At 36.5% G+C, this 24,540-nt stretch overlaps 1 protein-coding gene across 1 annotated transcript in view; it reads right to left on the bottom strand.

Moving 5' to 3' along the window:
- Nucleotides 1-24,540, bottom strand: part of DIRC2 (disrupted in renal carcinoma 2) — a 91,154-nt gene that overhangs the window by 18,225 nt on the left and 48,389 nt on the right. The window contains exons 6-8 of the mRNA XM_010834407.1: nt 20,096-20,204; nt 9,608-9,675; nt 6,138-6,265 (exon numbers count right to left, since the gene is read on the bottom strand). Of these exons, the coding sequence (XP_010832709.1) occupies nt 6,138-6,265; nt 9,608-9,675; nt 20,096-20,204 (305 nt within the window). The remainder of the gene's footprint in view (nt 1-6,137; nt 6,266-9,607; nt 9,676-20,095; nt 20,205-24,540) is intronic.

Raw genomic sequence — 24,540 nt, 5'->3', positions numbered from 1 at the left:
CATTCATTCATTACTCAGGGCTTGTGCTAGGTACTAGGGTGGAGCTGGTGTCAGAATTTATAAGGCAAAAGTCCATGCTCCATATTTCCAGGCTGATACGAAGATAAGACATATACTAAGTAATTACTAATTGCTAAGTACTGGGAAAGAGAAAACAATACTCTGATAATTTAGAGAATGTATGTGAACAAATCTAGACCTTAATCCAGTGTATTTGTAAGTTAAAAATGTATCATTCGGGAGCTTCTAAGTGACATTAATAAACTGACATTTGAAAACAGGAGAATTTATTAATTCAGTGGTTAGGACATCTACCTCAAACTCAATTTCTCAATTCTAGCCTTGGTTTATTTCAGAATTCTGCTTTCCTTTCTGTCCAACATAATTATTTTTAAGGACAGAATGGGAAAATAAGTCTTGACTGGGATCAATTACATAAATTTCCTTTAAAGATTTAAAAAGATGCATAGTTTTCAAATATATTAATATATATGCTTTCTGATTATAAAAGTAAAACAAGCTTATTGTTACAAGTCCAGACAAAAAAGGAGGTGAAAACTAAATTTATAATGCTGCCATCCAGAGATTAAACTGTTAATTTTATCAGGTTAAATAGAAAATATAGGATATTCAATGAACATACATACTATCTTATAATGAATACTCTACACTTAATTCAAGGAAAAATGTCTGTTAATCACGTACTCATGACTGTGTTCTTGTGAAATCTAACAGATGAATACTTGACATGCAGTATCACAAAAAACTTTTGAGTGTAATGCCATGAACAAGAAGAATTGTAAACTAAAACTGTTCCACCAGAATGTTGAATAGCTGTTAAATCTGAAACTACACCAGAATAAAAAAAAATTTTCTGGCTCAGAATACTTGCCAAAATTGCTCAAAACTCTAATGAAGGAATGTTAGTATATTAAAAGGGTGAAGTATCCAAAAAAGATTCCTTTGGACAACTGGGATTTATAGGCAAAAAAATAAACACTGAAAACAGGGAATACTAGCAGGATGTACAGAGCAGAGGTTTCCAATCTTCCTTCTCAGCACCATTTGTATCTCAGTAATTTTTTAGTGTTGCCTCAAAGTCAAAGAAAATAGCTAACAATTCTGTTATTTACATGGTTCAGTTCAGTTCAGTTCAGTCGCTCAGTCGAGTCTGACTCTTTGCGACCCCATGAACCTCAGCACGCCAGGCCTCCCTGTCCATCTAGGCTCAAACAATTTAATAAATAAGTAAATAAATAAATAAATATATATATGTCTTAATAATTTAGTGGCCATTAAAAAAATAATATCCACCTATTAAAAGAAATGGATTTTTATTTCATTTTTAAATAGCCACAGCTGGGTTGGTACAGTTTGGTAATGCTGGGTATATCTTATCCCACTGCCCTATTGTCACTACACTCACTCCTAAATAAATGGTTGTCTTTGAAAGATTTGATGCCTCTGATGTGCAAACTTCTGATCTTTTTATTACAGAGCATGTAAATCCAACTTGGGATATATAATATACATTAATTACATGCAGCCAAAAGGAATCACCCTCTTATTCAGGGAGTCTCATGGAACATCCATGCCACTGGGTAACAGGTCCCCATAGAGCCACTCTCAGACTCTCCAAATTCCTATCCATATAAGTGCTTGTTACATTAAATAAGCCTACAGTCTACCTTTATAACAAATATTCCCATAATTAAACATATAATCTAAAAAGTGGCTGAATATAACTTGCAAATGGAATAAAAAATCTGCATTTTAAACAATCTTTTGTTAAAGCAAAGAAGCAATAACAGAGCCCTCTTGGCTTATAAAATAATCTGTCAAAGTAATTCTAAAAAGATCCTGTGGCAAGCAGAATAATGTCCCCTCCTTCCCCTAAAAGACATTCATGTGTGAGATCCTAGAATCTGTGAATATGTTATACATGGCAAAAAAGGATTCAGGCTGCAGATGGAATTAAGGATACTAATCAGCTGACTTTAAAACTGGAAGATTATCTTGGATTATCCAAGTAAACCCAATGTAATCACAAGGAGCCTTAAAAGTGGAAGAAGGAGGCAGAATATGATGTTCAGAGGGAAGGAAGGAACCAATGATGAAGGAAGGAAGGATGTGTAAGGAAGAAACAGATGATGTAGTATGAGGACCTGACCTGCTATTGCTAGCTTTATAGACAGAGGAAGGGAGCCACAAGCCAAGGAATGTGGGCAGCCTCTAGAAGTTAGAGGAGGCAAGGAAACAAATTCTTCCCTAGAGTCTGCCCACATTTTGACTTTGGCCTAGTGAGATTCAAGCTTACTTCTAACTTACAGAAATGTAAGATGATAAATTTGTGTTGTTTTTTAAAGTCACTATATTTGGGGTATGGTTTTTCCAATAGTCATCATGGATGTGAGAGCTGGACCATAAAGAAGGCTGAAGGCCAAAGAATTGATGCTTTTGAACTATGGTGCTGGAGAAGACTCTTGAGAGTCCCTTGGACTGCAAGGAGATCAAACCAGTCAATCCTAAAGGAAATCAACCCTGAATATTTATTGGAAGGACTGATGCTGAAGCTGAAGTTCCAATACTTTGGCCAGCTGATGTGAAAAGCTGACTCACTGGAAAAGACCCTGATGCTAGGGGAAATTGAGGGCAAGAGGAGAAGGAGTGACAGAGGATGAGATGGTTGGATGGCATCACCAAATCAATGTACATGAGTTTGAGGAAACACAGGGAGTTAGTGATGGACAGAGAAGCCTGGCATGCTGCTGTTCATGGGGTCGCAGAGTCAGACATGACTTAGTGACTGAACAACAACAACATTTGTGGTAACTTATTAATAGCAGCCATGGAAAGATTAATATAGATTCCCAAATGATACTAATAACAATCAAAAACAACTGCAGTTATAAATGTTTCAGGTCAACTGGATGAGCTAATAATAGGTAAATTGCCAATATTGTATTCCTTGGCTAACCTCACCAAGAAAAAAAAGAGAGAGGACTCAAATAAATAAAATCAGAAATGAAAGAGATGTTATAATTGATATCAGAAACACGAAGGATAAGAGACTACTATGATACAATTATATGCCAACAAAATAGACAACCTAGAAGAAATGGGTAAATTCCCAGAAATACACAATCTACAAAGCCTGAATCATGATGAAATAGAAAATCTGAACAGATCAGTTGCTAGCAAAAAGGACTGGATCAATAATCAAAAACCTCAACAAACAAAAGTCCATGACCAAAAGCCTTCACCAATGAATTCTACCAAACTTTCAAAGGAGAACTAACACAATTCCTTTTCAAACTCTTCCAAAAAATAGAAGAGGGGGAAATTTCTAAATACATTTTAAAAGGCCAAGATCACCCTGATACCAAAACCAAACAAGGATGCCACAAAAAAGGAAAATTACAGACCAATATCCCTGCTGAATATAGATGAAAAAACCCTCAACAAAATATTAGTAAACCAAATTTAACAATAAATTAAAACAATCATAAACCATGGTCAAGTGGGATTTATTTGAAGAATCCAAGACTAGTTCAACATCTGCAAACCAGTTAATGTTAACCACCAGGTTAACAAAATGAGGAGTGAAAAACCATGTGGTCATCTCGAGACAGACAGAAAATGCACTTGACAAAATTCAACATCCATTTATGATAAAAGCTCTTAACAAAGAGGGTATAGAGGGAATGTATCTCAACATAACAAAGGCTATACATGACAAGATCACAGTTAACATCATACTCAATGGTAAAAAGCTGAAAGTTTTTCCTCTAAGATCAGGAACAAGACAAGGATGCCCACTCTCCCCACTTTTATGGGCAAGGAAAAAAAAAGGCATCCAAACAGGGAAGGAAGAAGCAAAACTGACACCATTTGCAGATGACATGATATTATACATAGAAAATCCTGAAGATGCCATCAAAAAACTGTTAGAACTAATAAATTTAGTAAAATTGTAGGCTACAAGATCAACACAAAACCTTGCATTTCTTTATACTAGTAATAAACTATCTGAAAGAGAAATGAGGAAAAAAATCCCATTTACAATTATAACAAAAGAATAAAATATCTAGGAGTAAGTTTAACCAAGGAGGTGAAAGGTCTGTATACCGAAAACTACATGACATTAATTAAAGAAATTGAAGAAGACACAATAAGTGGACAGATAGTCTGTGCTCATAGATTGGAAGAATAACTATTGATAAAACATCCATACTACCCAAAGCAATGTACACATTCAATGCAATAGCTATCAAACTTCCAATGGCATTTTTTACAGTCTAAATAGAAGAAATAATCCTAAAATTTGTGAGGAACCACAGAAGACCCTGGATAGCTAAAGCAATCTTGAAAAAAGGAACAAAGCTGGAGGCGTCACATGCCCTGATTTCAAACTGTATAACAAAGCTAGAGTAATTAAAATAGTATGGTACTGGCATAAAAATACAGACACAGATCAGTGGAACAAAACAGAGAGCCCAGAATAAAACCTGTACACTTACAGTCAATTAGTTTACAACAAAAAGGCCAGGAATATACAATGGGGAAGAACAGCCTCTTCAATAAATGATATTGGGAAAACGGTACAACCACAGGCAAAAGAATGAAACTGGATCACTATCTTACACCATATGCAGAAATTAACACAAAATGAATCAGAGCCTTGAATCCATAAAACTTTGAAATCATAATTTGAATCCATAAGACCTGAAACCATAAAAGTCCTAGAATATAAAAGAGACAGTAAGTTCCTTGACACAGGTCTTGGCAATAATTTTTTGATTCTGACACCAAAAGAACAACAGTGAAAATTAACAACTGAGACTACATCAAATTGAAAAGCTCCTGCAGAGCAAAGGAAGCTATCAACAAATGAAAAGGCAACCTACTGAATGGAAGAAAATAATTGCAAACCATTTATCTGATAAGGGGCTAATATCTAAAATATACCAATAATTCATACATTTCAGTACTAAAAAACAAACAATGCAATAAAAAATGGCAGAAGATCTGAATACTCATTTTTCCAAATAAGACATACAGATGGCCAACAGACACGTAAAAGAAACTCAGTATCATTAATCATCAGAGAAACATGGATCAAAAATCACAATGAGATATCACTCCACACCTGTCAGAATGGCTATCACCAATAAGATAAGAAATAACAAGTGTTGGTAAGGATGCGGAGAAAGGTAAACCCTTGTGTACTGTTGGTGGGGATGCAAGTTAGTGCAGCCACTATGGAAAACAGTACTTAGGTTCCTCAAAAAACTAAAATTAGAACTACCATTTGATCCAGCAATCTCATTTCTTATCTGAGGAACGAATATCATTAGCTCAAAAGGATATCCACACCCCCATGTTCACTGCAGCATTATATACAGTAGCCAAGATATGGAAGCAACCTAATCCTAACAATGGGTAAATTGTGGAATATATATGCAATAGAATATTACTCAGGCATAAGGAACAAAATCTTGCCATCTGTGACATGTTTTGATCTTGAGGATATTATGCTAAGTGAAGTAAGTCAAGATACAGAAAGACAAATACTGTATGATCTCACTTACATGTAGAATTAAAAACAAACAAAAAAACAAAAACCATAAAAAACCAAGCTCATAGAAACAGAGAACAGATTGGTGGCTGCAAGAGGTCAGGGGTGGGAGAAATAGTGAACTTCTTTTTTTTTCTGTTTTTAGTTTATATAGATTGAATTAAAAGTTTTTAAAAGCCTAAATATAAAATAAACCTATAGTTGCTCATTCAAAGAATTTTACTGGTGTGTACTTGAAACATAGCTTTTTGCCTTTGTTCATTTTCCTTCCTGTTTAACAATGATGTAATGGCTATACAGAAGATAAAAATTTTTGTATTATGCTCTGATATGATTTTCCAAGCTATGTAAGCTTAGGCAAAATATTATACATTTCCATATGCAAAATACCAATGGGAATATTTTCAGTTGCTTCTTAGATGGGATTATGGTCTGACAGCTGGACAAGGGAGACCTTTTTTGTATATATAACAATTATGGAAAAAGCCCTACTGTCAGTGTATATATGCTTTTATAAACTGAAAATATTCATTCAAAATTCAAAACAGTCTGTGTTTACCTGTGGTTAAAGGCAGGTGTGTGATGCTGTTCAAACAGGTCAGGGTGAACCACGTGGATGACAGCGTAGCCCCAGAAAACAGGAGGAGCAGAATTAGTTTCAGCATACCCCTGATAAAATCTGCAAACCTGAAAAGAAACAATGTATTAATCCTAGCTGGATTTTTAAAATACTCTTTACATGAATGACACACTTTGATTAAACAATAATATCTTGAAAAATTTCAATGCATTCTTTTAAAAGCAAGTTTTTATGTTTTTAAAAACTGATACATTTTATGTGTTTGTGTGTATGAGTATCTGTATGTGATAAGTGTTGCTCTGTGATTTTTTTTTCCTTTTACAAAACACATAAAATATGATCTCTGTTATGTATTTATTAATATAATTACAGGATAGATTCTTAGTTTTTAATTGCCACTTTTACTTTCTTTGTATATTTTTCTATAATTTCCAAACATCCTATAATGAGCACATAATGTCCTAGTCTTAGAAAATGGGCCAACATTGATAAAAACTTACAAAGACAGCTCTCCCAAAATTCAAAGTCACTTAGAGCCAAATATAAATCCTTACATCAGAGCCTTTGGGGTCCTTCCTATATGATCTGGTTTCTGCCTCCACTTTCCCTTTGTCTTACTATTCTTCACTCGCACAGCCCTGCTTCTGTCTCTCCTACATACTAAGGTTGTTTCCCATAGCAGCCGTAGCTTCTGCCCCTGTCCTGGAATGCTGGCATCTCCAGACTGTCACGTGACTTACTCCTGCTTACTCCTTAGGTCATTCAGGTCTCAGTTCAGGAAGGCTCTCCATGCTCATGGCCCTCCCCACCCCATTCTCACACTCTTGAAATATCTCTTGCTTTTGCATTTATTGTTTTTCTTCCCTATCAGACTGTAAGGTTTGTAAGAGCAAGAACATACCTCTAGAATACTGAATTTATTCTACAAAATTTGTTCATAATGTTTCATAGCACTTTAAGTTCTCAAAAATCCTGCTTTGTCTTGAATTAACATGCAACTCCTGGTAGAGATACTTTCTATTTAGTCATGACCAAAAACCTGCCCATTTGCCAACCGTTTTTCCTCATCTGCTAATGAACCACTGATTGTATAAACACAATTGTCTGGCTCTGCCTGTACACAACTTACTCTGTCCTTCAGAATTGTTCCTATTGTAGAAAAACTGATCCCATCACAAATATAACATTTACCATGTTTTCTCTTTGTTTTTGTAAAATAGATTTTAATTTCTATTGTAATATGACTTGCAATACTCTTTCATTTTGCACTTATTTGACATGACGTGGTTAATCACGTTTGTAAAGTGTTATCTAGACTAAAACGACTGCCTGTGAGAGCTGATGCCATCTTTTGGTGGGAAAAATGGATGCACCTTTGCCCAGTGACTTTGGTTAGTTCTCTACTATGAAAGTTGACAAAAAGAAAATTCTTATGTACTCTGAAAAATGTTTCACAGCTTGATGGAAATGCTCCTCAAGAAAATCCAAAAGCTTTGTTTTAATTCTATGTTCATTACTCTTTTGGTTTATATTAAGTGATGTGTCATGAACTTACTGGTGAGATAGGCAGATAGCTGGTATGAGAGAATAAAACAGTTTTCTGGTACAACCAGTTGAGTGAAGTTGAACAGTTAGTAAGTTTTTCAGGGCCTGATCACATAAGACTAAATTGACCACTCTGGTCCACCAATTTTGGAGACCTAGTCCTTTCAAATGGGCCAATACTATCAAAGTGTACTGTTAAGACCAAAGTAGTACATTTAGTAGTAACCTTGAGTAGTGTGTGAAAATGAAAGTGTTAGTCACTCAGTTGTGTCTGACTCCTTGCAATGCCATGGACTGTAGCCTGCCAGGCTCCTCTGTCCACGGAATTCTCCAGGTAAGAATACTGGAGTAGGTTGCTAGTCCCTTCTCCAGGAGGATCTTCCCTACGCAGGGATTGAACCTGGGCCTTCTGCATTGCAGGCATACTCTTTACCATCTGAACCGCCAGGGAAGCCCAACCTTTAGTAACATAATCACACGCATGAAAAAACAACCAACCACCTAAAGCACTCACGTCTATAAGGAGATTCCATTCTAGGGACCCCAAAAAGGCTGTTTTGAATATAATTTAAAAACTTATTTTAGGCTTAGAAGATATTACAATTGACTTTGGATTCCAGAGTAAGGGTTGTACTTTTTAAAACTTCCATTTCAACAATTTAAAAACAGAAATGTCCTCATTCTAATTTTTCCCTCTAGTTCTATTTCCATAAAGTTAAAATTAAGGGTTTGTAGAAAAAATACAGAGAAAGGCCCAAATAAGATGTCATTTCTGATACATAATGTGTCCCTCTTTGACTGATGTGATGCTCAGAAAAAGATTTGGTAAATGATGACTCAGTATCATTGGTTTGGAGATTAATTAGAAAAATTAGATAGGATTCTTATCAAAAGTGATAGTATCAGTGCAGTGATTTCATACAAATAGCTGTGCTCATATTTTTCTTTAGCTTTTTGATTTTATTATATTTCCTAATTTATAAAAACCTCAGAAAAAGTGATTTAGAAATAAGTGTCAATTTATTCTTTTATCAGCCCAGAAACACTATGCAAACTATAAGGTCTAGTTATAATATTATCCTGTGTCAATTATGTTTAAGTATTTAGACAGGTGCTTCACATATCTTACTTGATCTCCCCAAATATGTAGCTATATTCTTCCCTTCCTGGTAAAGTTGATTACCCAATTTTGTTTTTGTTTAAATAGGATAAAATGATTTGGAAAGTGAATGAGTATTATCTCACTGGAAACACCAAGAGTAGTTTTATAGGCAGCCACCTACATGAGTGACATTTTCATTCTTTTCTTTTTTTTAGAATAAATGAGATTTTCCCTTATTCTGACTCATTCTAAAAATGTGTTGTCATATTGGGTTAAGAATTAAAGAGAGTTTGATGAAACTCAAAGTCTTTATGGGCATTTTTCATCAAAATGGGATAACCATAGGGTCATACCTGTCAAAAAAGACCAGAAATAAATATTTGCTAATCAGGATACTGACTTTTCATGGAAAGTTCTAGATATGCTCTTATGAATGATTCCCTTCAATTCTTTTCTACTCCCGGTAACTATCAATCTGCCTTTATTATTGTATCATCTTTCCTTGAGTCCAATTTGTAGATGCTGTTCTTTAAAAATATGGAGAGAGGAAGCTTAATACACTGGAAATACATCTCTAGTCTCCAAGAACATTTTACAGTGGACTCCTGAGAAGGTTTCTTGTAGCAGCAAATTCTACCTACTGTGTGTGGATTTTCTTATAGCCTGAACAAGTGTCCTTTTTTTGACTTTTGCCTGTTTTACTTTTCCTTAAATGTTAATGGTTATCTAGGGTAGCTGAGTTTCCCTTTGGGCTCTTTTTTTGATTGTGCTTACTCACATGTTTACCGTAAAATATTCTCACCTTGCCATAGCTATTCCAACAACACAGCCTCCAACAATGGACCAAAATCCAATCCAGCCAGCATCTACCTGTTAAGAAAGTGGCAGACACATTTAATACAAGATTATCATGTTGCAGTTTAGAAGGCATGGAAAAAAATTGTCTTTAATCAGTATGTTAATAGCTAAATGGCATAAAATTTAGGAAATAACTATTTAAGAAAATGAATCAGATGAAAGGATTCATGTGTGACTAGTTAATACAAACTTATCTAAATAAATACCAGGAAAGTACTAGGCAATAATTAAGTGCTAAAATGTCCGGTACAAGTCAAAAGAGAATGTATTAAGAGAACACAGATGAGTGGGGGGAAAAGAGGGTTGCGGGTGGGAGAGAGAGAGAAAACAGGTTGAGTACCTGAGGAGACAAAGAATTTGAGCTCGACTTCAAATGGACAGCTCGTTCTACTCCTGGAGAAAACATTTCCAGCCCTGTCATTTACTAGCTTTGTGACTCTGTGCAAATTAGGTCTTCCTGCCTATAACATGGACGTGAGATAATTTCCACACAAACCTTAGATCAGCAGTCAACATACAGGAAGTGCTCAATAGAGGTTAGAGCTGTGGCTGTTACCTGATGATGTTTCTCCATCATCTAATGTCTCGTCTCTTCCCTACCTTCATGGACAAACTTGCTCAAAGCAATCTACAAACGCTGCCTACGTTTCCTCACCACTCATCCTCAGTTAAAGAGTAGCTTTAACTCTTACTATGACTTGGCTTCTGTTGCAACACGCACCCCATGTCTCAGTTTTCTCATTAGTAGGATGGGGATTCGGGATAGTGAGGGTTTTTCTGAGAGTTAAATAAGTTAATCAATGCAAACTGCCCAATACCTGTTAGTTGACAATACTTGACATTTCATGTGTTCTGAACAATACTGGTGCATTTTGTCTTTTCTCTTTCCCCATCACGGGCATCACAATTGCTTATTTTCTTATTTTGTACTTCTGGACTCCTGTAGTAGCAATCTTTTTGCCCACTATTTCCAGAATAATTATTTCAATCATTCCACTTCCCTGCTCAGAAACAGTTATTGGCTTTCTTTGTGGTTATAGGACAAAGTTCAAACTTGCCCTGGCACTTGGGAGCTACCCAAACTAAATTCTATCTCTTATTAGTTTTCTAGTCATATTTTTCATTACAGAAGTGATAGAACTGGTCAGCTGTCCACCAAAATATATTATATCTTATCCTACCAGGGCATTTAGCTAGTTTACATGTTCTAGCCCATATTCAGCCACATGGGACCACATGACTAAGTTCTCATTAATGGAAGTGGAAAAAAGTGAGGTGTGCCATCTCTAGGCTAGAACCTAGAAGGCAACTGTATGCCTCCGCCAATGCTTTCTTTCCCTCTCTGCCAGCTGGAATACGGATAGTCAGCCATCTTCACCCATGCATATAATGACAAGGCCCTAGGAGACAGAAGAGCTTCAAAGAGGAAGCAACCTAGGTGTCTCAGAATTTTGGCATTCTTAGCCTACTCTTAGTATTACAATCAGATCAGATCAGATCAGTCGCTCAGTCGTGTCCGACTCTTTGCGACCCCATGAATCGCAGCACGCCAGGCCTCCCTGTCCATCACCACTCCCGGAGTTCACTGATACTCATGTCCATCGAGTCAGTGATGCCATCCAGCCATCTCATCCTCTGTCGTCCCCTTCTCCTCTTGCCCCCAATCCCTCCCAGCATCAGTCTTTTCCAGTGAGTCAACTCTTTACATGAGGTGGCCAAAGTACTGGAGTTTCAGCTTTATTTAGCATCATTCCTTCCAAAGAAATCCCAGGGCTGATCTCCTTCAGAATGGACTGGTTGGATCTCCTTGCAGTCCAAGGGACTCTCAAGAGTCTTCTCCAACACCACAGTTCAAAAGCATCAATTCTTTGGCGCTTAGCCTTCTTCACAGTCCAACTCTCACATCCATACATGACCACAGGAAAAACCATAACCTTGACTAGACGAACTTTTGTTGGCAAAGTAATGTCTCTGCTTTTGAATACGTTATCTAGGTTGGTCATAATTTTCCTTCCAAGGAGTAAGCGTCTTTTAATTTCATGGCTGCAGTCACCATCTGCAGTGATTCTGGACCCCAGAAAAATAAAGTCTGACACTGTTTCCACTGTATTACAAATTCCACTGTATTACAAATTCCAAAGTATTACAATGACTTTACAGAAATCTTGCTCTACCAGTGTCTGGTGCCAGAAACAAAGATAAATGTTCTCTGGAGAAAAATAACACCAGAAATTTAAATCATCTCTACAGTTTTTCTTTCATACTACTGGCATGTGGGGCAAGAGAATTCACTGTTCTTCAGAACTGCCCCTCTTCTTGCATTTAGTGTTTATTAACACTATGGACTGAGGCCTATTACGCTATGAAGTCCCTATAAACATTCTCATCTATTCTGTAGGTCACTGGGGTCCTGCATCAGGTGAAGAACACTGTGTATCTGACTGTACTAACCCTGGTCCTTTCAGGCCATTTTCTGCTTTCTCTATTCATGATATTTGCTTTAGTTAATAACATTCTCCCCAATAATTAATTTTTTTCTTTGCTTGAATTTAATTAATTTGGGAGTATCCAAATTAATTGGAGGGTGTCTATGTGTCTACCAACCCAGAAGATCTGTTCTTATTTAATTTTAAATTTCATTTTATTTAATACCTGGTATGACGTATAGTGTCTGTATCTCTTAAGAGTTTGTACAGAGAGACACTTGGAAGGGATTCTCAGGCTTTGTAACATGAATCGTAAGATCTACAAAATCAGCATCATCTGAATGGGTGCTACACTTTTTCTTCCTGAAGTTGAGTATGCTTGGAATACATGCCATCCAGAAAAACAGGAAATTAAAAGGTTTTCTCCTTATAGTAAAGATACACTAGGTAATTTGGGTTAATTTTCTGGTTGCAAAGAAGAAAATCTGGAGTGGGAAATATGTTTGAAGGTAGTAGAGAGTCAAGAAAGTAATTCATAATTCTGGAATCATAAGATGAGAAGGAAGCCTGGGTATTTGGGGGCACTTTTTCCTTAGGGGTGTGTCTACTGATTTCAGAAAAGGTAGCTAAGGAGCTGTAAAACTACTGGCAGCCTCATGAATCTAGGAAGAAAAAAAATACGAGTTTGAGGCCTGCTCTTAGGTGGTTGGCCTTGTAGAAAACTCCAGGCTTTAGCCAGGGACTATACCTAAGAGCGACTTCACTTTCACTTTTCACTTTCCTGCATTGGAGAAGGAAATGGCAATCCACTCCAGTGTTCTTGCCTGGAGAATCCCAGGGACGGGGGAGCCTGGTAGGCTGCCATCTATGGGGTCGCACAGAGTCGGACACGACTGAAGCGACTTAGCAGCGGCAGCATACCTAAGAGCAGGCTTCCCTGGTGGCTTAGTTGGTAAAGAATCTGCGTGCAATGCAGGAGACCAGCATTCAATTCCTGGGTCAGGAAGATCCCCTGGAGAAGGAAATGGCAACCCACTCCAAAATTCCTGCCTGGGAAATCTCATGGACGGAAGGAGCCTGGAGGGCTACAATCCATGCAGTCGCAAGAGTCAAATACGACTTGGCAACTAAACCACTACCATGCCTAAGAGTGGTATAAATGAGAAATGGAACTTTAAAAAAAAAAAGAAAAAGAAAGAAATGGAACCATATTCTGAGGGACTAAAACCTAGTTTTAAATGATCTCAATTCTTAAAACTGGATTAAGTGATCCTTAGACTCCTAAGAAAAAACATAAGTACTTTCTAGAGGAAAAGAACACCATTTCAAGCTTAAGTTATCACTACAACTTTTCATATACTATGTTGAGCACTCAGTCAAAAATAACTGAACACATAAGAAAACATGAATGAATATCACAAATATAAAGAGACCCACAAGGGATCTAGATAAAGGGATTAGGAAATATAGATTTCAAATAACTATTTTTAATAGTTTCAAAAACAATAAAAGACAAGATCAAGCATTTCTACAGAAATTTGGAAACTATGAAAAAGCACTGAATAAAAATTTTATAACTTAAGAACATAATAGTTGAAATTAACTCATAGATGAGTTTAACAGCATATTAGAGCAGAAAACTGAAATTATAAGTTGGAAGAAAAGCTAGGTAAAATATTCAGTTTGAACAGAGAAAGGCAAAGGATAGAAAATTCAGAACAGAGAGTAAAAGACATAGGAAAGAAGTGTGAAAGTAGAACACGTATGGTTAGAATTACTGAAGGAAAAAGAAATAGAGAAAATGAAACATAAGCTTTGAAGGGACATTGGCTAAGAATTTTCTGAAACTGATGAGACATTAAGCCATAGATTCAAGAAGTCCTACAAACCTTGAGCAGAATAAATGTGTTTCATTTTGAATTGTTTTTTTCAGTTCAGTTCAGTTCAGTTGCTCAGTTGTGTCCGACTCTGTGACCCCATGAACCGCAGCATGCTAGGCCTCCCTGTCCATCACCAACTCCCAGAGTCCACCCAAACCCACGTCCATTGAGTTGGTGATGCCATCCAACCATCTCATCCTCTGTCGTCCCCTTCTCCTCTTGCCCTCAATCTTTCCCAGCATCAGGGTCTTTTCCAAAGAGTCAGCTCTTTGCATTGGGTGGTCAAAGTATTGGAGTTTCAGCTTCAACATCAGTCCTTCCAATGAACACCCAGGACTGATCTCCTTATTACCTATTCTTATTTTTTAAATTGAAGCATACTTGATTTATAGTATTATATGAGTTTCAGGTGATTCAGTATTTTTACGGATTATATTCCACTAAAAGTTATTGCAAAATAATGGCTCTAATTCCCTGTGCTATAAAATATATCCTGTTGATTACCTATTTTATACGTAGTAGTTTGTATTTCTTAGTCCCATACCCCTAATTTGTTTCTCTCCATTTTCTTCTTCCTTTTGGTAACCATTAGTTTGTTTTCTCGGAGAAGGCGATAGCACCCCACTCCAGTACTCTTGCCTGGAAAACCCCATGGATGGAGGAGCCTGGTAGGCTGCAGTCTATGGGGTCGCTGAGGGTAGGACCCGACTGAGCGACTTCACTTTCACTTTTCACTTTCATCCATTGGAGAAGGAAATGGCAGCCCACTCCAGTGTTCTTGCCTGGAGAATCCCAGGGACGGGGGAGCCTGGTGGGCTGCTGTCTATGGGGTTGCACAGAGTCGGACACAACTGAAGTGACTTAGCAGCAGCAGCAGTAGTTTGTTTTCTATATGTGAGTCTGTTGCTGTTTTGCATATACATTCATTTGTAATATTTTTTTGATTCTGCATGTAAGTGATATATATGACTTACTTCACCAAGCATAATATTCTCTAGGTATATCCATGCTGTTGCAAATGGCAGAATTAATTCTCTTTTATGGCTGAGTAATACTCCATTGTGGGCCTCCCAGCTGGCTCAGTAGTAAAGAATCTGCCTGCAAAGCAGGAGCTGCAGAAGACGTGGATTTGATCCCTGGGTCTGGAAGATCCTCTGGAGGAGGCAATGGCAACCCATTCCAGTATTCTTGCCAGGATAATCCCATGGACAGAGGAGCCTGGTAGGCTACTGTCTATGGGGTCGCAAAGACTGAGCGACATGACTCAGCAACTAAGCATACACACACAGTTGAGGCTTAGTTGGAATGAAAGGGTTCTGAGGACCTTGGACAGTCCTGGTAGAGTTAAAAGTTCTAATTTATAATAGATGTTAATAAGTGAAATGTACATTCTGTACCCTCTAGGATAACCACTAAATAATAAGAGACTAAAACTACCAAGCTAATAAAAGGGGAAAACAGAGTAGTAAAAAATACTTAATCCAGGAGAAAGAAGAGAAAAAGGATAGACTAGATTGGAAAAAAAAGAAAACCAATAATAAGGTGGTAGATCTAGACTCAAATGTACCAATAATTGCATTAACTGCAAATGGACTAAATGTTCCAATTAAAACACAAAGATTATCAGACGGAAATGAAGGAAAAACAGTATCACAAGAAAACTAGATGGCTTTATCAGCGAAATCTACCAAATATTTACGGAAAAATATAATCCTCTCACCATCAAACTTACATAAACTCTTTCAATAACAGAAAAAGAGGAAACATTTCAGAAGTTCTTTTCTGAGACTAGCAAAATCTTGATACTAAAATTGAAATGGTAGGACAAGATAAAAAAAAATTATAGACTAATCTCATTCAGGAACATAAATGCAAAAAATCCTAAACAAAATGCAAGCAAACTGAATTCAGTGATATATAAAAACTATAATAACTCACTGACTAAATGGATTTAGTACAGAAATGCAAGGTAGTTCAACATTTTATAATCAACAAATGCAATTCACCATATCTGCAGTTTAAAAGAGAAAGACCAGATGATTATCTCAGTGTTGAATTTTATTAAATGTATTTTTCTCCATCTAATTATCATTAGTTACAACTGATATGAGATGTATGCAGAGAGGTAAAAATATCTATGGATAAATAAATAAGTGAATTTAATAAGGCTGCTGGATATAAGATGAGCTATACTTCAGTCATTTTCAAAAACCAGCTATATTTCTACATGCCAGCCAACAAAAAGTAAGATTTTTAAAGTTACCAATTATAATAGCTTCAGAAAACATCAAATACCTGGTAATACATCTAACAAATATATAGAAGGTGTTTTTGAGAAAAGAGATTTAGAGAGACATTAGGTAAGTAGATGAGAGATATAATGATCATGATTTTGAAGACTTACTATTACAAAAAAGTTAATTCTCCAACTGACCTAGAGATTCATAAAATTCTAATCAAAATCTCAAAGAGCATTTATTCTACTATACACTAAAACTTATTATAAAACTAAAATACTTGAGACAATTTGGTATTGGCAAAGAGAGAGATAAATAGACTAGAAGAAAAAATTATTTAAAAACATCCATGCACATAAGGGCATTTCATTATGACAAAGATGACACTGGAGAGTAATGGGGAAAGAACGATCTTCTCAAAAATTGGTGTTAGGTTAATGAAGAACTATCTGGGATAAAAGAAATTTAATCCCTACCTTTTAACAAGCACACAATTCAATTCTAGGTTTAAATGTGAATGGAATAACAATAAAGTTTCCAGAACAGCACTGTTCCACAGAACTTTCTATGATGATGGAAACATTCTATGTCAACACTGTCCGATATGGTACCCGTAAGTTGCATGTGGCCATGAGCACCTGAAAAGTGGTTGGTGCTATTGAGGAAGTTAATTTTTCATTTTAATTTTATTTCAACTAGTTTAAACTATTCACATTAAATAGCCACATGTAACTAGGGGCTACTGTACTGAATAAGAGAGTTCTGCACAATAATATATGGGTTGGTGCTATTGAAGAAGTTAATTTTTCATTTGAATTTTATTTCAAATAGTTTCAGTTCAGTTCAGTTGCTCAGTCATGTCTGACTCTGCAACCCCATGAACCGCAGCACGCCAGGCCTCCCTGTCCATCACCAACTCCCAGAGTCCATCCAAACCCATGTCCATTGAGTCGGTGATGCCACCCAACCATCTCATCTTCTGTCACCCCCTTCTCCTCCTGCCCTCAATCTTTCCCAGCATCAGGGTCTTTTCAAATGAGTCAGCTCTTCGCATCAGGTGGCCAAAGTATTGGCGTTTCAGGTTCAACATCAGTCCTTCCAATGAACACCCTGGACTGATCTCCTGTAGTATGGACTGGTTGGATCTTGCACTCCAAAGGACTCTGAACCAGGACATGGAAGCAACCTAGATGTCCATCAGCAGATGAATGGGTAAGAAAGCTATGGTACATATACACAATGGAGTATTACTCAGCCATTAAAAAGAATACATTTGAATCAGTTCTAATGAGGTGGATGAAACTGGAGCCTATTATACAGAGTGAAGTAAGCCAGAAAGAAAAATACCAATACCGTATACTAACACATATATATGGAATTTAGAAAGATGGTAACAATAACCCTGTGTACGAGACAGCAAAAGAGACACTGATGTATAGAACAGTCTTATGGACTCTGTGGGAGAGGGAGAGGGTGGGAAGATTTGGGAGAATGGCATTGAAACATGTAAAATATCATGTATGAAACGAGTTGCCAGTCCAGGTTCGATGCACGATACTGGATGCTTGGGGCTGGTGCACTGGGACGACCCAGAGGGATGGTATGGGGAGGGAGGAGGGAGGAGGGTTCAGGATGGGGAACACATGTATACCTGTGGCGGATTCATTTTGATATTTGGCAAAACTAATACAATTATGTAAAGTTTAAAAATAAAATAAAATTTTAAAAAAATCTAAAAAAAAAAAAAGATATATATCCAAAAAAATTATTGCTGCAATTAAAAAACAACAACAACAACAACAACAACAAAGGACTCTGAAAAGTCTTCTCCAACACCACAGTTCAAAAGCATCAATTCTTCCGTGCTCAGCTTTCTTTATAGTCCAACTCTCACATCCATACATGACCACTGGAAAAACCACAGCCTTGACTAGACGGACCTTTGTTGACAAAATGTTGTCTCTGCTTTTTAATATGCTGTCTAGGTTGGTCATAACTTTCCTTCCAAGGAGTAAGTGTCTTTTAATTTCATGGCTGCAATCACCATCTGCAGTGATTTTGGAGCCCAGAAAACTAAAGTCAGCCACTGTTTCCAGTGTTTCCCCATCTATTTGCCATGAAGTGATGGGACTGGATGCCATGGTCTTAAACTATTCAAATTAAATAGCCACATGTGACTAGAAGCTACTGTATTGGATAAAAGAGTTCTACATAATAATATATGGGAATAAATTTATGAATTTGGAGCAAGAGAAGATTTCTCTCACTTTCTCCTTTGCAATATCATTTCTGCCTGATAAATCCAACACCTAGACTATCTCCAAATTGGTTTCTATTGACCACATCTTTTGTTTGTTTTTAAATAAGAACCATATTTTCCTAATTGTTTATATGTCTAATTTTTAAAAAATTGTCTACTATATGCTGTGGATGATACAATATAGAGATTCTGGATTATCTTTTCTAAGATAGTTGATTTTTGAGTTCATATGCCATTCAATTAATGGCAGATCACCTTGAACTTGTGTAAGCTCAATTTTGCACTTTACTAGTGAAGAAGATTAGAAACCAAGTTGTTTCTCAAGTTCCTTTCACTTGGCAGGCTTCAATCTCCAAATCATGTCCTCTGCAGATTTTTGTCAGGGCTTGGTTTTAGGTTTTGTTCATGGTGGGTCCAAGAACAATAGGCTTTCCTCTATTGAGGGTATGGTCCGTGATTCTAAAGTTTGTTCTTCCTGGTGTCTCAACAGAAGCCTAAGATGTTAACAAGTTGTTAATGAGGTCTTACACTCTGGCTGGGCCAGAACTCCAAGGGTCCTGCATGCTTGCCCTCTGCTATATTTGTCCTAGCTTTGCACCCCACAGCAGTCTCTGTACTAAGTCTGCGGTAGCTTTGCCTTTTACATGTGCAGTCCATTCCTCAGCCAAGCCTTCCTGGCGAGACCACTTTCACAAAGCTCTCCTCTTTACAAAGCAGTAAGAAAAAGGCAGCCAGGCAGTGGGCAAGAATCTTGAACAGGTGTGTCATAAAAAAAGGATGCCACTTAAAAAGCTGTCATGGAAGTCACTACAAGGGCATACAACTGCACAGTCATCAGCACATCTAAATTTAAAAAGATTAACACTGCCAAGTGCTGGTAATGATATGCTGCAAGGAGAAATTTCATGTACCGCTGGTAGGACTATAAACGAAAACAACTACTTTGGAGGAGTTTGGCATCATCTATCAAAGCAGGCACACCCTGTAACTAGCAATTCCATTCCTTGATAGATATCCAGTAGAAATGTATATAGAAATGCCCCAAGGGATGAAAATATCCATACAGCACTGTTTATGACAGCCTAGATGTAGACATTCCAAAAGTTCCTCAAAAGAAAATTGGAAAAGTTGTTTATTCATGCAACGGATCAGTGTGCTAGATTTCTTCCATCTGACTTTCCTAGTCTCTAGACCCCTTCCTACCATGCTATTTGGAAGCAAGGAGAAGGAATGGACGTCATCAAGCATGTAGATGAAATGGTTATTTTTAAGGAAATGAGATACTGAGACTGAAGACAAAGTGAGGAATTAGATGTATGAATTGCCTTATATTTAATGACGGGATCTTCATCTTTATAAACCAAGAATCAAGGATCCTAAGATTTTTTCATTCTTTATTTTTCTTTTATTAGCATCATTAATCATAAGTGAAATTCCTGGTGGTTAACAAAATCCAGGAAGAAAATCAATATTGTTTATAACTATTTCATAAAGATCTTCCTTTAGCAGCAGTGGTACAGGACAATGCTTTACCTAGGCACTGAAGTCAAATGTAAGAACAGGCAGACAATGTTCAGAACTTCAGTGAACCAAAAATACCTACAAGATATAAAGAAATAAAACACTTACTTGGCTGACATGCACTGGTGTTAAAATTAAGTCCAGAACTCCAGACCAGCCAGCAAATACACCAAGTGGTATGGCATATGCTAAAGCAATCATCAAAAATCTCAAATTGCTGTAAAAGGGAAGAAAAAGAAAATATTATTACAAGTTCAAAATCTAGAATTTAAACTCTTACTCATGAAAAAGTAAGTCATTTGGAAATTGGAATACCAGAATCAGAAATAGAAAATATTTGTCAGTTTAATAAATTTGAAGTTCCTTAAATTTTTTATTTTATATTTATAAGAATAATGTTTTTTGTTAACATTATTTAAAAATGTCACTGTTTATTATATAGATGAATTACCAACAATAGTTCATAAAATGAGTAGGCACCTTCATTTTTTTTAAAAGTTCTTATTTGTAAAGATATATTACTGTTTCTTCTGATGAACAGGTGGAGGGAAAAAAAGATTAATGAACATTTAAACAAACGGTCTACATCCAAATCACAGAATGCAACTGAGCAATAAAAAGGAGTAACTACCAATACACAAAACAACCTGGATGAATCTCCAGAGAATTATGGTGGATGAAAAAAAAGCTAACTCCAAAATTTTATGTACTATATGACTCAATTTATATAACATTCCTGAAGTGACATTATGGTAATGGGAAACAGAGTAGCTGGTTGTCAGCAGCTACAGAGTGGGAGGGAAGTAGGTGTGGCTATACAAGGGCAATAGGCGGGATCCTTCTGATGATGGAAATGTACTGTATCTTTACAATACGTGTGAATTTTCTGGTTGTGATACTGCACTATAGTTTTGTAAGATGTTACCACTGGGGGAAACTGGGTAAAGGACCCATGTTATTTCTTTGTATTATTTCTTAAAACTGCATGTGGATCTACTATTATCTCAAAATAAAGTTTAATTTTAAAATGTAATAAGAGTTAGATATCATTCACAACAGCTTTTTTAAAATTTGTAAACTATAAAATATTTAGGAATAAACCAGGAAGACCCAAGATCTCTACGGGTAGAGGGGGGAACACAGGAGGGCACAGACGATGATTTAAATAAACAGAAACAGAGTCCATGCTGTCAAGTTACCACCAATTCATCTATAATTCACTGCAGTCACAATTAAAATTCCAGGTGAATTTTTAAAAGAAATCTAAGAATAAAGTTCATGTGGGAAAATAAAAGTCCTTGGAAGGCTAACTCATCCTTGAAAAATGTGAAAAAGGAAGTCTTTGTCCTACCAGATATTAAGACAAACTGCACATCCAGAGTAATAAATATAGTATGGTATTTGCTCAAGAAGAAAGAGAACAATGAAGGAAAAAAGAGACCCAAGACACAGAAACTCCACCTACAATAAGGCTGGCACTACAAAAATAAAATGGATGAGGACTGTTTAGTGAATGGTACTAGATCATTTTACAGAGAGGGAAAACCTCCTGGTATTTAACACCATATACTAACACAGAGTCTAGGTAAATCCGTAAATGTGAAAGAAAAAGAACAGGAAGTTATAAATAAGACATTCACTGAGAAAATTAGTAAACAGCTGATATAATGGGAATAGATATTTGAACTTTTAAAAATCAACAGGGAATTTATATCTAGAATATGTAAATCATTAAGAAAAAGACAGAAACTACCACTGAGACACGGGTAGAATCTATGAAGGGGAATTTACAGTAGATGAAACCTAAATGGCAAACAACTACATGAGAGTCTCAAACTTACTAACAACCAGAAAATGCATATTAAACAAAAGATAGATTTATTTTTACCCACTGGACTACTGAAAATTAGAAAGATGGATAATGCCAAGTTTGGCAAGCATATGGGAAAATGGGCATTGCTGATGAAAGTGTAGACAAGTGGAGGCATTTTTTTAGAGCAATTTGACAATACTTGGCAAATTCAGCTTAAAATAGCTGATGATCCAGCAATGCTGTGTCAGGTCTGTTTTCCAAAGAAGTCTTAGGTCTACAGTGACGCATATTAGGATGTCACTGCAGTGGTATCTGTGGTGACAATGAGTTGGAGGCAGAGTACACAGTGGGAATGGGTATAAAAAATGTGATGGTTTCATACCACAGAGTACAGAGAACTAGGTATCCACAAAGTACAGAGATATATCTTGAGAACAGAGCATGGCTACCACGAAATCAGAGTTATCCAGATATCATGTGCCTTCTGATGGAAGAAGACAGCAGGAGGTAGTTCTGTAAAATCAAAACCAAAACCTGAATCAGAATGCAGTTCAAGGTAAGAATTTACAGGAAATACAGAGGGCAGAGGGGCAAACTACTCTACAAAGAGATGATCAACATGTTCCAGACCTTGGAGACAGAGAGCTGGCTCCTCAACAAACAATTACAAAGAAAAGAGAGGGAGATGGAAGGAAACCTAGAGATTATAAGGCATTTGAGCCAACTGCAATGCATGGTTCCAATCTAGATCCTGACTTAAACAAACAAAAAGCACTTATGACATTTATGAGACTATTGAAACACCAATTTGATAGTAGCAAACTACTGCTAAAATGTTTTCAGTGTAACAATAATAACGTATTTACGTTTAAAAGAGTTCCTATCTTTTTAACACAAACATGTTAAAATATATATGGATGAAATGATTTATCATTTGGGATTTGCTTCATGATACAGGAAGAGGGAAGTGTACAAATGAAACAATATTGGCCACAAAGTGGTAATTGTTGGTATTTGGTTATGTGGATATGGAGGTTATACTGTTCTACCTTCCTATTTCCAAAATAAAAAGTATTTTATAAAAACCACATAGTGTTTAGTGAAAAAAGCCAAACAGAATGAGATACAAAATATGTCACTGTTTAGATAAAAATAGAAGCATACAAAACAATACAAATGTTACAAAAGCACAAAGAGATACACATAAAATGCATTTGAAAGGTAGCCTAGGTAGGGAAAAGGGAATGGGAATGAGAAATATAAAGAAAAGAATGAATGAATGAATGAATAAAAGTGTTCATGTATCCTGAAGCAAGGAACATGTTCAACTTAACTCTCTTTAAGTCTAAAAGTCAAAAACAACCACCATCAAACATTAAACTGATACGTAAAGGGAGAGAAATGTTTACACTAGGTCACACAGGTTATATACATCTGAAGTGATGGGAATCATGTGGACAGGAAGTAGACAATGGAAACTTTGAAGCATAACCAATGATTTTTTTTTTCCTGCCTAGACAATGGAATTAGAATCTAGAGAAGCAGTTATTCCGATTAATCTAGGAAGCGATGATTTCAGAAGTTCTTTGAAGGACCAGGGATTTGAATTACACAGGTAGGTTAGGGAAATGGACCATGGCATGTCCAAAGAAGTCCCCTGGAGAGCCCAAAGCCCAAAGGGGCTTTAATCGAGAAGAAAGATCTTATACTTATACTCTCTAGTTTAAACAGAATAAAGATCTTGACTCTAGGGTAATTAGAAGCAAACACAAAGTGGTTTGTTGTGGTCAAAGTGATCATCATTGTAAGTTGTTTTTTCCTTCTCGAACAGAATTTTCCGTAACTCCTTACCTTAAAACCCTGCCATGACTCCTCACTTCCCACAGAATAGTTCAAATTATTAGGATGGCATAATCTGACCTTAATCTACCTCTCTAGCTTACCTATTGCTCTCTAACCTCTAGCTTTGCATGGAGAAAAACTTGGTTAAATAGCATCAGAAAAACACCAAACCTATCATTTTAACTCTCAACTTACAAATGTGTGCCACTGATCACAAGTCAACTGAACTAATATTATTACTTTGCCTATTATGTGGAAGGCAATTTATTAGATGCTGTAGATGTGGTTTTCAAAACTTTTTACTATATTCCAGAGTAAGAAATATTTACTTAGTGACTTAATACACAGAGATTCAGTATGTATGTACTGAAACAAAAGTATCACTCCAAAATATGTATCATTATTACGTGTGATATAATAATAGTTTCTGTTCTATTTTATTCCTTTCTATTCTGTTTAAGAAAAAAAGGTGGTCAGCCTACTAAATTAGCTGGCTATGAATCAAAGTTTGAGAAACAGAGTTACATAGCTATGCTACCTACCATGGTAGGCACTTGTGCAATGTGGCTATTGAGCACATGAAATGTGATTAGTGCAACTGAGGAACTAATATTTAATTTTATTTCATTTTAATTAATTTAAATTCAATTTAAAAACACAGTGAAGAGAAATTTTCCATTACTTTTTGGCAGAAGTACATCCCACTTTAACTGCCGACTCTTTGCGAATCGACTGTTTGCGACCCCATGGACTGCAGCAAGCCAGGCCTCCCTGTCCATCACCAACTCCCGGAGTTCACTCAGACTCATGTCCATCGAGTCGGTGATGCCATCCAGCCATCTCATCCTCTGTCGTCCCCTTCTCCTCCTGCCCCCAATCCCTCCTAGCATCAGAGTCT

Source organism: Bison bison, unplaced genomic scaffold (assembly GCF_000754665.1).
Source record: "Bison bison bison isolate TAMUID 2011002044 unplaced genomic scaffold, Bison_UMD1.0 scf7180017864032, whole genome shotgun sequence".
Taxonomy (NCBI): Eukaryota; Metazoa; Chordata; class Mammalia; order Artiodactyla; family Bovidae; genus Bison; species Bison bison.
The sequence above is the reverse complement of the archived record's forward strand: the minus strand, read 5'-3'. Positions and strand labels throughout refer to the sequence as shown.